The sequence below is a fragment of the Bidens hawaiensis genome, unplaced genomic scaffold (assembly GCF_021521415.1).
Source record: "Bidens hawaiensis isolate Kalapana, Puna unplaced genomic scaffold, B.hawaiensis_p1.1 tig00036719_1, whole genome shotgun sequence".
Taxonomy (NCBI): domain Eukaryota; kingdom Viridiplantae; phylum Streptophyta; class Magnoliopsida; order Asterales; family Asteraceae; genus Bidens; species Bidens hawaiensis.
In genome coordinates, this window is record NW_027505427.1 from 171,205 (window position 1) to 185,445 (window position 14,241).

Consider the following 14,241-nt stretch of genomic DNA (forward strand, 5'->3'; position numbering starts at 1 on the left):
TTAATTACTTTACATGTATATAATACTAGACGGGTGCCCGCGCGATGCAGCGGGTGTTTAAATCTGTTCATCACGTATAAATATAAGTGTTTATAGCTCGGTTAAAACCTTGAAATCGTTTAAATCGGTTATTGGTTTGACTTCTTTTTTCCTTTTCTTTTTTACTTTCGGTTTGTTGGTCGGTTTCAAAGTTTTCAAAACGTAGTGAACGGTTGGTTCGCGGTTTTTATCGGCAACCGGCCATATGAATCCAGAAAAGACTGTAAATTAACCTAATTGCAATATGATTCCTTTTGTAATCTTTGTTGTTATTATTTCACGTCCTAGATCTTCCATTAATATTTACCATTTATGTGGCTAAAGTTATCATTTTTTATTTATGATCATCTCAAGTATCATTTATGTTGGTTTTTAGTTAAAATTGATGGTACATTTAAATTATTAATTATTTTAAACTAAATTTATTATTAAAGTTTAAAATGTGAAACCAAACTGAAACCAGGCCGTTAGTAAAGATTCGGTTTCAACTTTCAATGGTTGAGTTTCGTTTTGGACGACAAAAAATCAGTATTAACGGTTGGACTCACAAGTTTAACTTAAAAACCATCAAAACCGACATTGAACACCCCTACGTAACATATTAATTTATTTAAAATGAAAAAAACTTACAACAATATCATATCCAAATTAAAGAGAATAAAATGCCCGTTTTTGTGGTGCAATTTGTTTATAAAAATATTAATGTATGAAAAGGCTATAGTCGTTTAAAAATCATGGGTGGGAAGTTAGTTTACAAGTTAAATTAAAAACATAATATGGTTAAAGATAAGGAACCAAACTTGTAAGTTGAATGGATTGTGTTTAAAAGACAAGGTTACCCTTACTAACACATGTACCTCATGCTTTAAGTGTTGTAAATTACTTAAAAATGAGTATCTTAATTTGCCCTTGTTTGGTGTACTATATATAGTATAGATTGGGATAACTATGTAGAAAGTAGAATAAATGAATAATAACCAAGTTTATCATTCATATTTTATTTTGTCGTCACTCAACTTTCGATGTGTTTCAATTAGGTCACTCAACTTTCAGTTATAGCTCAATTAAGTCACTCAGTTTTTAATATATGTTATAATACTCTTTTTTACCTTCATATGTTCATAAATAACTAAAACGTCATTAAAACCAACATTTTTTCAATTTTTATCAGTAAATATCACTTACGATAACATAGTAGTTGTCCCTTTCGTTTTAGAACACAAATTGAAATTTAAGTGATCTAATTGAGACAAACTGAAAGTTGAGTGACCTGATTGAGACAAAACAAAATATGAGTAACTTAATTAGAACAAACTTGAAACTTGGTTACTATTATATAGTGTTTTCTCTATATTTTTATATATACTTAATGAGATCCCAGCAACGTTGTGGTATGAGTTTTGGGTTTTTTATTAGGTACCTAAGTTTGATCCTCATTTGTGTCGTTTTTGGTGGATTATGACAATAAAGGATTTGAGTTAGGCCTTGTGAGGTTGTCAGTTCGGATCCCGAGCCAACCTGAGTTTACGTCTTGTGGCGACACAACGATTGTCAAGTGGAAACCGACGGTATGGTTTCCCGGGAAAACGCCCAAGCCCAACTTTGAAGCCATCGTATGCATGGTTAAGACAACATAGTTTGGCAAGAGTGGAACAACAAGACTCTCAAAATTGAAGAGTGTAGTGGTCTAAACACAAAAGGAAAGTCGTTGTTCTCAGGGGCGGATCTATATGGAAGCCAGAGGTAACCCTGGTTACCCCTCAACTTTCTTGATAATGTGTTAAATTTTTGTTTTTCCCCTCTAATTTAAGGATAGGTTACCCCTGAACAAACATTAGGATACCCCTCAAAATCCTTAACCTTGAAGTTTAAAGAGGAAAAAAAATGTTTAAAAATTTTCCGGCCATAAAGCGGTGCCCGGTGAACTGTTATTGAAACTTTGAAGAAAATGTACAGTGTAATATGAAAATGGATTAAAGTGGGCTTTTAAAACATAAAGGGTTAACCCACCTATAAGGCTATAACCTACTTACAAAAAAAAAACCTATTTTCCATTATTTTATTTTATTATATATCATAAAAGCATCATATCTTGAATTTACTGTACAATTTCCAAAAGTCCTTTTGATATTCTTCCAAGATTAACGATTTCTTTCATTTGTTTTGGTTTTTTTTTTTTTTTTGCTAAGTACTTTTATTATTCAAATATGTGAATTTAATTATGTATGAATGTTTATTCATATGCTAGCATATATAATTAAGTAATTTAACTTTTAGATAATTAAATATATAATTCAAAGTTCTAATTAATTCTTTAATTTACAAAATTAAGGTTATGTGAGCTATTCTTTCTAGTTTTTAATAACTTGAATTTGTTTTTTATATACACTGGATTGAAGATATTTTAGGTCACACAAATACTCTCTCAAAACACCCTAAAAAAGTAAAAAATTATTAGAAACGGCTAAGTTATTAAACATACCAAAATGAACATTGAATGAATTAAGACAAAAAAGGTTTGAGACGATGTTGGAAGATGTTTTTTTAAATTGAAATTTGTCAAGACGGATTTACACAAATTAAATGAGTGATGATTATAAGAACAATGGTCTAGTTATTGTAGTTGAAAGAAAAACATTTGATAAAGTAATAGATGTGTAATGACTTGAGTTCAAACTTTACAAAGCCGAAAAAGAAAAATCTATTAGGTATTTGTTTAACTTTATTTATGTCCGTGCATTAAGTGAATGTACGGTAAAAAATATAAAAAAAATTAGGTTACTTCTGAAGTTCTTTTCTAGATCCGCCACTGGTTGTTCTAGGAGGGACTCAAGCACGAAGCAGGATCCCGGCACAAACCGAGAACATCGTCAAAGAAACAAAAACAAAGATCAGTATATTACGAGGAAAATTAATGTAATTGAAATGTCACCACTCATCCCAATTCAAACCCACCCTTTTGTTCTTATGTATGGTAATGACGATAAATTTTAATTGATTGTTTTATAATCATACGAGTTGAGGTAACTTGATTATATTTAGGTATTAGTTATGTTCGTTACTCTAACGATACTAACTTCAAAAAATAAAGTAGTGAACACCATAATACTTTTTAATACTTGTATAGCTTATGATAGGAAACAAAAAATAGTGAACGCCCAGAATACTATTAACGCTCGAGCTTGGCTCGTGAGTCGATTTTCAAGTTCTGGCTCTGATCGTTTATTATTTATTAACTAATTTATATATATATTTTTTTATTTTTTATATATTATGAGAAAAACCCTTAAATGATTCTATGCTTGGTTTGAGTTCGTGTAGTACCTTAAACGAGACAAAGTCGGCTCGAGCTCGGTTGTGCACTTGTGCAGCATGAAATTAAGACATACAAGCCAATAAAATGTATAACTTAAATATACACAAGTCTCGACAAGCTTAAACGAGCTTTCCATACAAAACTCAAGCTCAGCCTCGAGAATTAAACGACCTTTGTTTGAGGTTTGGGCTCGGCTCGAGCTCGAACAAGCCCAACTTACTTTGAGCTTTTTAGTTAGAGAAAATTCCCAAAGTAGCCATTTTCTAGAGAGTGAAAATGTGTTTTACCCATAAATCTTCAATATTCCCAAAATAGCCCACATAATCTGGAATGAGGCGACACATTGAGATAATATCCTATCAAATTTATAGACCAATTATATTTTGACACGTTTAAGAATTTTTTAAAATCCGACCAAATTTTTGAAAATCTTGAGGGACCCGTCGATATTTTCTCAATAAATATTATCTCAAAGGCGGTCTTCACGGACGGTTTTTTTATGTTTCCTAACTTATCCGTCCAAATTTTAAAAACCTTGAAAAATATGCCTTTAAATTCCGTCTTGGAATTTGAGACGAATTTATACCAAGGAGACGATATTTTGGTTTTGTACCAGAGACGAATATGTAATGAGCTTCCCATACAAAGCTTAAGCTCAGCCTCGATAAATAAACGAGCTTTGTTCCGGTTTGGGCTCGGCTCGAGCTCGAACAAGCCCAACGAGCTTTTTATTTATCCGATCTCAAGTAGCTCGGGAACATCATGATATCTGACATCAAACATTCAAACACCATCATTTCTTCTAGACTCCAATTAGGGTTTCTGCAATTACAATCACAATCAAATGAACACAAAATTATCAAAACTAGTTGCTTCAGGACTCTACACAGAAGCCCTCAATACATACACAACACTCCACTCTCACTCACACCCCATTACCAACTTCACATTCCCATTCATTCTCAAAGCCTGCACAAACCTGCAATTAACCTCCCATGGCCAAATTACCCATGCCCACATCACCAAAACCGGATACAGCTCACACACACACACCAACACATCACTCATACACATGTACATGAAGTTCCACCTTCATCACTCCAACACCCACTTCAAATTTCAGTTTTTAAATAGTGCACTTAAGGTGTTCGATGAAATGCCTGAACCAGATACGACGTCGTTGAACGCTGTCGTTTCTGGGTTTGTAAACATTGGGGATGTTAAGAAGTGTTTCGACGTTTTTAAGCGGTTTAGCGAGTTTAAACTTAGGCCCGATTCGGTTACTTTAGCTAGCTTGTTGTCGGGTTGTGATGCCACGGTTAAAGACGGACAACAAGTTCATTGCTGGGCCGTTAAGATCGGCGTCGAAAGTGATATTTATGTTGCGACTTTGCTTGTTACGATGTATTTTAGTAACAAACAAGTTTCGACGGCGAAAACTGTTTTCGAACGAGTTCGTTTTGATCGTAAAAGCGTAGCGTGTTATAACGCGTATCTTACGGGCTTATTGCAGAATCGGGTTTATGAGCCCGTGTTGGAAATATTTAAGGAAATGCGTGACACGAATACGGTTACGTTTGTTATTGTGTTGTCTGCGTGTTTAGGTACCAAGAATTTGAGATTCGGGGTGCAAGTTCACGGGTTGGTTGTGAAAGCCGGTTTAGTGTTCGATTGTTTAGTCGGGACTGCGGTTATAGACATGTATTCGAAATGTGGGTATTGGCACCGGCGTATGACGTGTTTAAAGAAATGCGTGACGTAAGAAGTTTAGTCACGTGGAATTCGATGATATCGGGGATGATGTTAAACGGCGAGAGCGAAACCGCGATCGGGTTGTTTATGATGTTAGAGTCGAACGGGTCGCCCGATTCGGCAACGTGGAATATTATGATAAATGGGTTATCGAATCTTGGTAAACCCGACGAAGCGTTTTTGTTGTTTAAACGAATGTTGTCGGTTGGAGAGGTTGTGAGTGCGAAATGTTTAACGAGTTTGTTATCGACATGTGCGTGTATATCATCGTTCACGAGTGGAAAAGAGATTCATGGTTATGTTATTAGAACGAATATGATTAACGATGAATTTGTTGCGAGTGCGGTTATTAATATGTACATGAAATGCGGTCGGTCGTCGAGTGCATTTTCGGTATTTGACATGCTTGAGGTAAAACCGAGAGATCCGGTTATTTGGAACACGATGATATCCGGGTACGGGAGAAACGGGGAAAGTGAAGCGGCTTTTGATATGTTTGATCTGATGCGAAACGAGAATGTGAAACCGAACGGTTCGACTTTTAAATGTGTGTTATCGGTTTGTAGTCACGCAGGAAAAGTCGAAAAAAGTTTGGAGTTTTTAAGGTTAATGAAACATTACAATGTGGTTCCAACTTATGAGCATTATGCTTGTTTGGTAGATGTTTTGGGTAGATATGGTAATATAGATGAAGCTCGGGGGGTATTATCGACAATTCCTGAAGTTTCGGGGTCGGTTCTCGATTCTTTGATCGGTGCGTGTAGTTTTCATTCGGATGTGAAAACGGGTGAGGAAATAGCTAGGTTAATTGTGGATTTGGATCCTGAGAACCCGATACCGTTTGTGATTTTGTCGAATATTTATGCTCGAGAGGGTAGGTGGAAAGAGGTTGAGGATTTGAGAAATGAAATGGATCGAAAGGGGTTGAAAAAAATTAGCGGTTTTAGTTCCATAGGTGTAAGATAAAACCCGAGTTTTGAAACGTGTTTATTGTTGTTTAACATAATCAAATCTTAGTTTTAGGTTTTGATGTCGGGTATATTTATACACAATTAAATCAATATAGACGGATGTTTATACTAGTATCACAGTTCATGATTAAAGTTGATTATAAGTCTATTCGGGGCGCCCTCGGGTAGCTTGTTCAGTTACATCGGTTACCCGATTGTAGGGGCAAGTAACAATCGAATTGTTAACAAAACTGAACTGAAAACCGACAAAACCGAATTGAATTTAACCGAAAAGCAGTTATCGGTTACTTTTTGTACTCTCGGTTAATCGAAATTGACTGGACCGAACCTAGTCATACGTATTTTCATATATTTTTTAGTTTTTATATCTCCATTTTATGTATTCTATGTTATATACCACATTTCATATACTTATAACACAATTTCATGTATTATTATTTTTATTATTATCTCATTTTCATGTATTTATGCATTCATTTCATGTATCTAAGCATATATTTTATGAATTTCTAAGTAAAGATTTTATCCAAATTTGACTTTGGTTCTTAATCGAAATTGACAAAACTGAACTAAAAACCAAAAATTAACCAAATAAACCAAACCAATTAACTGAATACCGATTATTAATCTGGTTAAGACTATTAACCGAACCGAACACCCCCCCCCCCCTCCCCACCACACCCACCCACCTAACACGTGTTTCTCCAATTTGCTTTTGGTCTTGCCCGGAGCCAATGTATTTCCTGAGCTGAGTTCACGTCCACACAATCCTATCAACCAACTTCATCATCTTCTTCTTTATTCATCTATGCACTTAATCTCCATATCTTCAATGGCTTCTTCATTAAGAATATTCAGTCATCAACTCAACCACAAAAGCTTCAGAAATTGGCTTCTTTCACACCATAAAAAGAAACATTCTTTCACTCCATTAATTATTATTCATTCATCTCTAAACAATGACTCAGTTTCATCACCACATAATAATAATAATAATAATAATCACAAAAAATCTCAGGTAACATTATACTCAATCTCTCTTATTGTTGTTATTATTATTATTGGATTCTTTTATTTGAAATGAAAATGGAGTTACTTTTTAGGCTTAAAAAAATAAAAATTATTATTATTATTATTATTATTATTATAGCTTGATTAATTGATTGATTTTAGATGAGTTATGATCCTTCAGAAGATCTATTTGGAATTGCTGCAGATTTACAACCCAGGTATTGTTAGATTTATCAAAAAAAGCCCGGATTATTCGATTTACAACTAGGCTTTAGCTCAGCTTGTTTTCACTTACCAGAGCTCGAGCTCAACTCATTTATTATCAAATAAATAATTTATATCAGGCCGTCCCCTAGAATGTTTAAAAAAAATCGCTGAATACAAGAAAAAATTTGGGTCTTAACTAAAAGGTTTTTTATTTTTATATTTATTTAATTCAAACAGTTAAACTTTTAAATGGGTTTAACCGAGTTGAGTGTAGACGTTAAGATTACATTTTTTAAATAAGCTTTTTAAAAATATAAACATCCCTCTCCATAAACTAAAACATGAACATTAAAATATGAACATTTAAATAGACACAATTTTATTAATAAATGTTGCGGTTATTTAGATCGTTCAGGTTAAGACGGGCTTATATCAAATACAAAGAAATCCAAAAGAATTAAAACAAAAAAAATGCACTAGGCCCGTTAAGGGTAGACGAGCCTAAACAATATTCCCATCCAATCTCGAGTGGCGTGTGAGCTGCTCGGCCCGTTTGCACCTCTAATTACAGCCAAATATTAAACGAGCTATTCAATTTGGATTCTAACTTTTCGATATGATAATTTACTCCGATATTTTAGGCTTTGTGTATGTATCCAGAAATTTTGTATGGGACTAAATTTTGGTGGTTTGATTTAGAATTCCCTCAATATTCCGACTAGTATCGATTAGACCACACGTAGTGGCTACGTTGTGGAGATGGAAACGAGACCAAAAGGCCGGGCATCCCCCCCCCTCCCCCCGGGGGCTCGTTTTGTGCAGGGTTCATTTCTAAGCATAAGCTCAGAAACTGGGCAATCACAATTTTTTTGCCTTTTAATTTATATTAAAAAGATAAAAAATAATAATAATTGTGTAATAACTGAAAGGTGATTATGGGACATTTTACCACTATGTTCACTTTTTGCAAAACTAGTCATGCAGACTGGGATGCCACGTGTCGGGAAACGCCTGGTTATGCTTAGTTACCACTACGCGTGGTCTGAGTAACATCATTTTTTCTTAATCTTTTATTAATTTTGATTAATAGTATGTTTACCAAATACCATTATTACAATTGTTTTTCACTAAAAAAAATTTGTTTTTGCACCAAAATATATAATATTTAATATGTAACAATTTCAGGAAATCTATTTCAAGTGGTTCAACTCCAAGATCATGGTTTGGACCAAATGGTCAATACATTAAAGAGTTACCATGCCCAAGTTGTAGAGGAAGAGGTTACACTCCTTGTAAAATGTGTGGCATCGAAAGATCAATATTAGATTGTTCACAATGTAATGGCAAGGTAAGTAATTAAATTTTTATAAATTTTTATTTTTTTTATTGTGGGCCCTGCGCGTCTCAATAAAGGGAGTGTTGATTAGGGGTGAAACGAGCCGAGCTGCTCGCGGGCCACTCGAGAAAAAGCTCGATCAAGACGAGCTTAAACGAACCCGAGCTCGAGCCTAAAATAAAGCTCGTTTAATAAACGAGCGTGAGCCCGAGCTTCCCTTATCGAGCTCGAGCGGCTCGCGAGCCTAATCGAGCCTGTCATTTATATATTTTTTATAAATATATATATTAATATATACATATATATTTAATAATTATTAATTGATATATATAAATTTATGAAAAAAGAACTAGATAACGTATATTATGTTATATATAAAGTTATAATGAAAATAAATACTCAAATATAATTATAAATAAAAATAATAATTAAAAAATATTATACGAGCCGAGCCCGAGCCGAGCTCGAGCTTGAAAAACTATAATATAAAGATCAAAACGAGCCGAGCTCGAGCCTGGTTGAGCTCGGGCTCGGCTCGGCTCGTTTGCACCCCTAGTGTTGATTAGGGCTGTTCACGAGCCAAGCCCGAGCCAAACCGAACGAAGGCTTGCTCGTTGCTTGGCACGTTTACAACCGAACCGTACAGCTGAAATTCGAATCGAGCGAAAACCGAAACGAGCCAAAATAGAATCGATCATTCTTCGATCGAACATCGAGTGATTTCGAGCATTATTTATTTCTTTTTCACTTTAAAATTTTCAAAAAGAAACAAGTTTGAAGGTTGTAAATTATATATTTTATAAATAAATTAGTAGTTTTATACATACGTGTAATAGATTGTAATTTTGTATTAAAAGTAAGTTTGATGTGAGATAAAATGATCATGTAACCAAACTTTTAGTATTCTAAAAATTTGAAGCGAACATATAAAACTATAAAATTGATGGAATAGGAAAAATTTAAAGAGGTTAAAAAAATTGTGAGCGTATATTTATGTATTTTGTCTATATATTTATATATTTGTTCATATATAATTATATATAAAATAAATTAAAAATATTCTAGCCGAACCGAACCAAGCAAACCTTTGCTCGTTGCTTGGCTCGTTCGCAAACCGAACCGAGCAGAGCGGCTCGTTTACAATCGAGCGAAAAAACGAGCGAGCATTTTTCGAGCGAGTTCGAGCGACGAGCGGTATGGACAACCCTAGTGTTGATAGTGTTTATGTTAACTGCAGGGTATGGTGACGTGTCATCAATGCAAGGGAGAATGTGTCATTTGGGAAGAGTCGATTGATGAACGACCGTGGGAGAAAGCTCGGTCAATGTATTGTTTTCTTTCTTGACTTGTAGGCTTGTAAATGAACTAGACGAACACGAATGAATCATGCTTGGGTTTGTTCATTTGAATTTAATCGAACAAGCAGAGTTTTCTTGTTCGTGTTCGTTTGTTAATAGTATAAACGAATAGTTCATGAAGATAATTGAACATAGATGAACAAACTATACTCATTAGGTGTAAAAAATTAATAGAATGTTACTAAAGAGTAATGGGTGATATATTAATTTCATAAACTATAATAAGTTATAACAAACTTAAAAAATTTAAGTGAATATATAAACAAACGCTCAGGAGCATAAATGAAAGAACGAGGCATGTGTTCATATTCGTTTATTTAAAAAAATGGTCAAAAAGATTGGTTCATGTTCGCTCGTTTATTAAATAAACGAACAAAAATGTATTGTTCGGCCGAACAGTTCACTGAACGTCTGGTTCGTTTACCGTGTTGTGTTGAGATGGCTAGATGGGTCACTTTTAATACGGGTCAAAACGGGTTGAGTTGACCCGAGAACTATTTTCGTCTACTTTTAACATTTTCTATATCATGAACAAACTTTGCATGCAGTTCTCCATTGAAAGTAAAGGAAGATGATGATGTCGACAATCTCGAAATAAAATTATCGACAAGGAAAAATTCAAGGCGTGTATACGAGTCTCCATCGCCAGAAGTTCGCTTGAAGATCAGTAGATCTCTGAAAGCAAGTTTGTTTTTTTCCTTTATAAATTTATCTAAATTTTACACACATAAATATTGGTTAAAAATAAACTTAATCTTGTTCTTTTAGTTGAGTGATTGCAGAGCCTTAATGCCAAAACCGGATTATTTACAAACCGAATGAAGATCATCCATGCGGACCTTGAGCTCCGTGCGCAAAGAGTGGCTGCGATAAAGGTTTTAACGACCGTGTTTTATTTTATTATTATTATTATTTTAACAAATGCAGTATTTTAACCATTTGTTTGCTATGTGGTCCACTGCAGAAATCTAAAGGGTCTGCTGATGCAAGAAAGCAAGCTTCCGAATCCATGAAAGCGTTTTTTAGTAATCCAGAAAACCGACACAAGAGAAGCATTTCCATGAAAGGTATCTGATTTGTTTTTTAGAACAGGTTGTGTTTGGGCTGACCTGTTTAACGGCCTGTGTGATTAAACAGGTCGACTCGATAACCTGTTTAACACATTTTTTATAACCCTCTAAACCGTTGTTAACATGTTGGCCCGTTTGATTAAACTTGATTATGACCTGTTAGCATGTTTTGAGTCGTTTATATAAATGTTTTAAACTGATCGTGTTCGGGCTGAGTTGTTAACTCGTTTGATTAAACAAGTTTTTGGTTTAAAATAATTAAAAAATAAATACATAAAATTAAAAAGTCGATCCAACAACCTGTTTAATGGTTTAACCCATTTATTATAACCCTCCAACCGTTAAACATGTTTATAACTTGATTATGACTTGTTAACCTGTTGAGTCTTTTAGATAAAAGGGTTAAACACTTGAACTTGTAAGACAAATACGACCGGTTTAACTTGAACAAAGAAAAAAAGATAAAATGGTTAAACGGGTCGTACAGGCCGACTTGTGTACCCGTTTTATTAAACAAGTCGACCCGACAACCCGTTTATTATAACCCTCTAAACCTTTTAACATGTTTGTGACTTGATTACGACCCATCATCCTATTTGAAGCGTTTAGATAAATGGGATAAACGGGCCATGTTGAGGTTGACCTGTTTAACCTGTCTAATTAAACAAAGTCGACCCGTTTAAGTAAACACGTCGACCTGACAACCAGTTTAGACCATTAATTATAACTATGGGTGCAAATGAGCCGAGCTACTCAAGATCGGCTAGTTAAAAAGCTCAATCGAGCTTAATTGAGCCCGAGCCTAAAAATCAGCTCATTTAATACACGAGCCCGAGCTTGACCTTCACTTATCGAGCTCGAGCCGGCTCGCGAGCCTAACGAGCCGGTCATTTATATAATTTTTTTAGAATATATATTCAATAACTATTAATTAATATATATAATGTTATGAAAAATAAATAAAAATAACTAAATAATATATATTACTTTAGGATTAGTATCAATTAAGAACCCTTAATTTCATTAAGAACTCATCTAGACCCTAGATTAATTGATCAATGGTTCTAAACAACAATGGCATTTGTGTAATTAACTAAAAGAGTATGGGTAATAATAAAAATAAGAAAAGGGCATTATGGAGATGAAAATTATTCTCTTTGTTAACTCCTTCCTATAATCTCTCGTGCATTTATTTGATCTCAAATAGATTTAATTTGAGTTTTTATTTTCTCTTCATAATCAAAATCATTGAAAAGTTGAACAACATAGTTATGATAAACTGAACGTTTCCTGCTGCTGTAGGAAATGGGCCTGTCACATCGATGGCCGACTTCTGAAATGGCCATGAAGAGGTGACTGGAACAAGTTCATTCTTCGGGCGATGCGTGTTGGGTGCGTAGAGCTGGCAAGACCTACACTTTCTGATGTATGCCAGCGCATCCGTATGCATCCCGGCCAAAAGTATCCCGCGTTGTTTAGCTTAGCTACAACAGCGCGTGGACCTGCGTGTACTCCACAGATGCCTTCGTGTACTTCCCTTAGGAGGTGGTCAGCATCTTGGTTGCCCACGCATCTTAAGAGTGGGCCAAGAAAGTTACGTCTGTAAAGGATGTCATCGATGAGTTGATAGTTTAATGCTTACAACGTATTTTTCTTGCCTGTGTTTTTGACTCTGGTAGTATACCCGCTGCAAGGTAATTTATTATTGGTGTCATCCACGTTTCTGTACCGGTTTGGATGACACAAATTTCCTTGTGCGGGACTGATGGTGCTTCAAGGAGTTCAATGCGGATGTCCTTTCCCAAATGGGTGAAGGCTAATGATGCAAGCTTGCTTAACACATCCGCAGATTTGTTTTCGCTACGCTTGACGTGTATGACTTTACAATCACTAAAATCGCGCATAAGGGTTTTTGCTTGTGCGAGGTACAGGGCCATTGTGTCGTTCACGGCCGTGTACGTTCCGTTTATCTGGTTGGCTACTAACATGGAATCCACGTGGGCTTCCAAGTTTTTCACTCCCATTTTACGCGCAATTCTCAGCCCTGCCAAGAATGCTTCATACTCGGCTTCGTTATTCGTACTTGGAAAATCCAGTCGAATAGCGTAAGTGTATTCTTGGCCTGCTGGGTTGGTTAATTTCAACCCTGCGCCTGAACCCTCGTTGCTGGCTGCTCCATCAGTGTAGAGTCGCCAGACATCATTGATGTCCTGTGCTGGGGAGGGTTGAGCCTCCTCCTGGCACTCTTTCTCCCGCGAAGCGGGGACTTCTGCAATAAAGTCGGCCAGGACCTGGCCTTTCATAGCTGGTCTTGGCTTGTACTTTATCGCATATTCCCCCAACTCAATTGCCCATTTGGCTAGACGTCCCGATAATTCGGGTTTGCCTAGAACGTTTGCGAGTTTGAAATTGGTGAGAATGGTGATTGGGTGACCCTGGAAATATTGTCTTAGTCTGCGTGAAGCTTGTACAAGTGCTAAGACTAATTTTTCCAGGGTGGGAGTACCGGGTTTCTACGTCTGTTAGGACACGGCTAACATAGTAAATAGGCATCTGGATACCTTTCCGCTCTACTAGCAGGACTGCCCCGGTTGCTCTATCTGTGGCAGAAAGATATATGATTAATTCCTCCCCCGCTTCTGGTGCTGTGAGCGTTGGGAGTTCGATCAAGCGTGACCGAATTTCCTGAAAAGCTGCTTCCGCTTCTGGTGTCCAGCGGAAGTGCGTTTTCTTTAAACAGTTTCTTAATGTTGACACGAATGGGAACGACCTATCCGCATGGTTTGACAAAAAGCGGTTAAGTGCGACTAGGCGTCCATTCAGTGTCTGGGCTTGCTTGATGGTAGTAGGTGATTCCATTTTGATAATGGCTTCGACCTTTTCAGGGTTCGCTCTGAAGCCATCTTTAGTAACAATGACTCCCAAGAACTTCCCTTCTTCCATCCCAAAGGAACACTTGCTCGGGTTGAGTTTCATGTTTATCTTCCTGAGCGTGTTGAAAGTTTCTTCGATGTCTTTCAACATCGCTTCTGGCTCAGAGCTTTTGATGACCAAATCATCCATGTAGACTTCCAAGTTTCTCCCAATTTGGGCATGAAACTCTTTGTCCATCAGGCGTTGGTATGTGGACCCTGCATTCTTAAGTCCGAATTGCATCATTTGATAACAAATGTGCCATCGG

General features: G+C 35.9%; 1 protein-coding gene and 1 pseudogene across 1 annotated transcript; both read left to right on the forward strand.

The window, feature by feature from the left end:
- The first annotated feature begins 4,156 nt into the window (after window positions 1-4,156).
- On the forward strand, window positions 4,157-6,156 carry LOC143613133 (pentatricopeptide repeat-containing protein At2g02750 pseudogene; annotated as a pseudogene).
- Window positions 6,157-6,865: 709 nt separating this feature from the next.
- LOC143613138 (uncharacterized) lies at window positions 6,866-11,057 on the forward strand (the record flags this gene model as incomplete). The annotated part of the gene is made up of 7 exons (XM_077086931.1): window positions 6,866-7,096; window positions 7,252-7,307; window positions 8,482-8,644; window positions 9,870-9,958; window positions 10,539-10,671; window positions 10,773-10,865; window positions 10,955-11,057. Coding segments are annotated over exons 1-7 (847 nt in total), but the record flags the coding sequence as incomplete, so codon positions are not given.
- Between the last annotated feature and the right edge of the window lie 3,184 nt (window positions 11,058-14,241).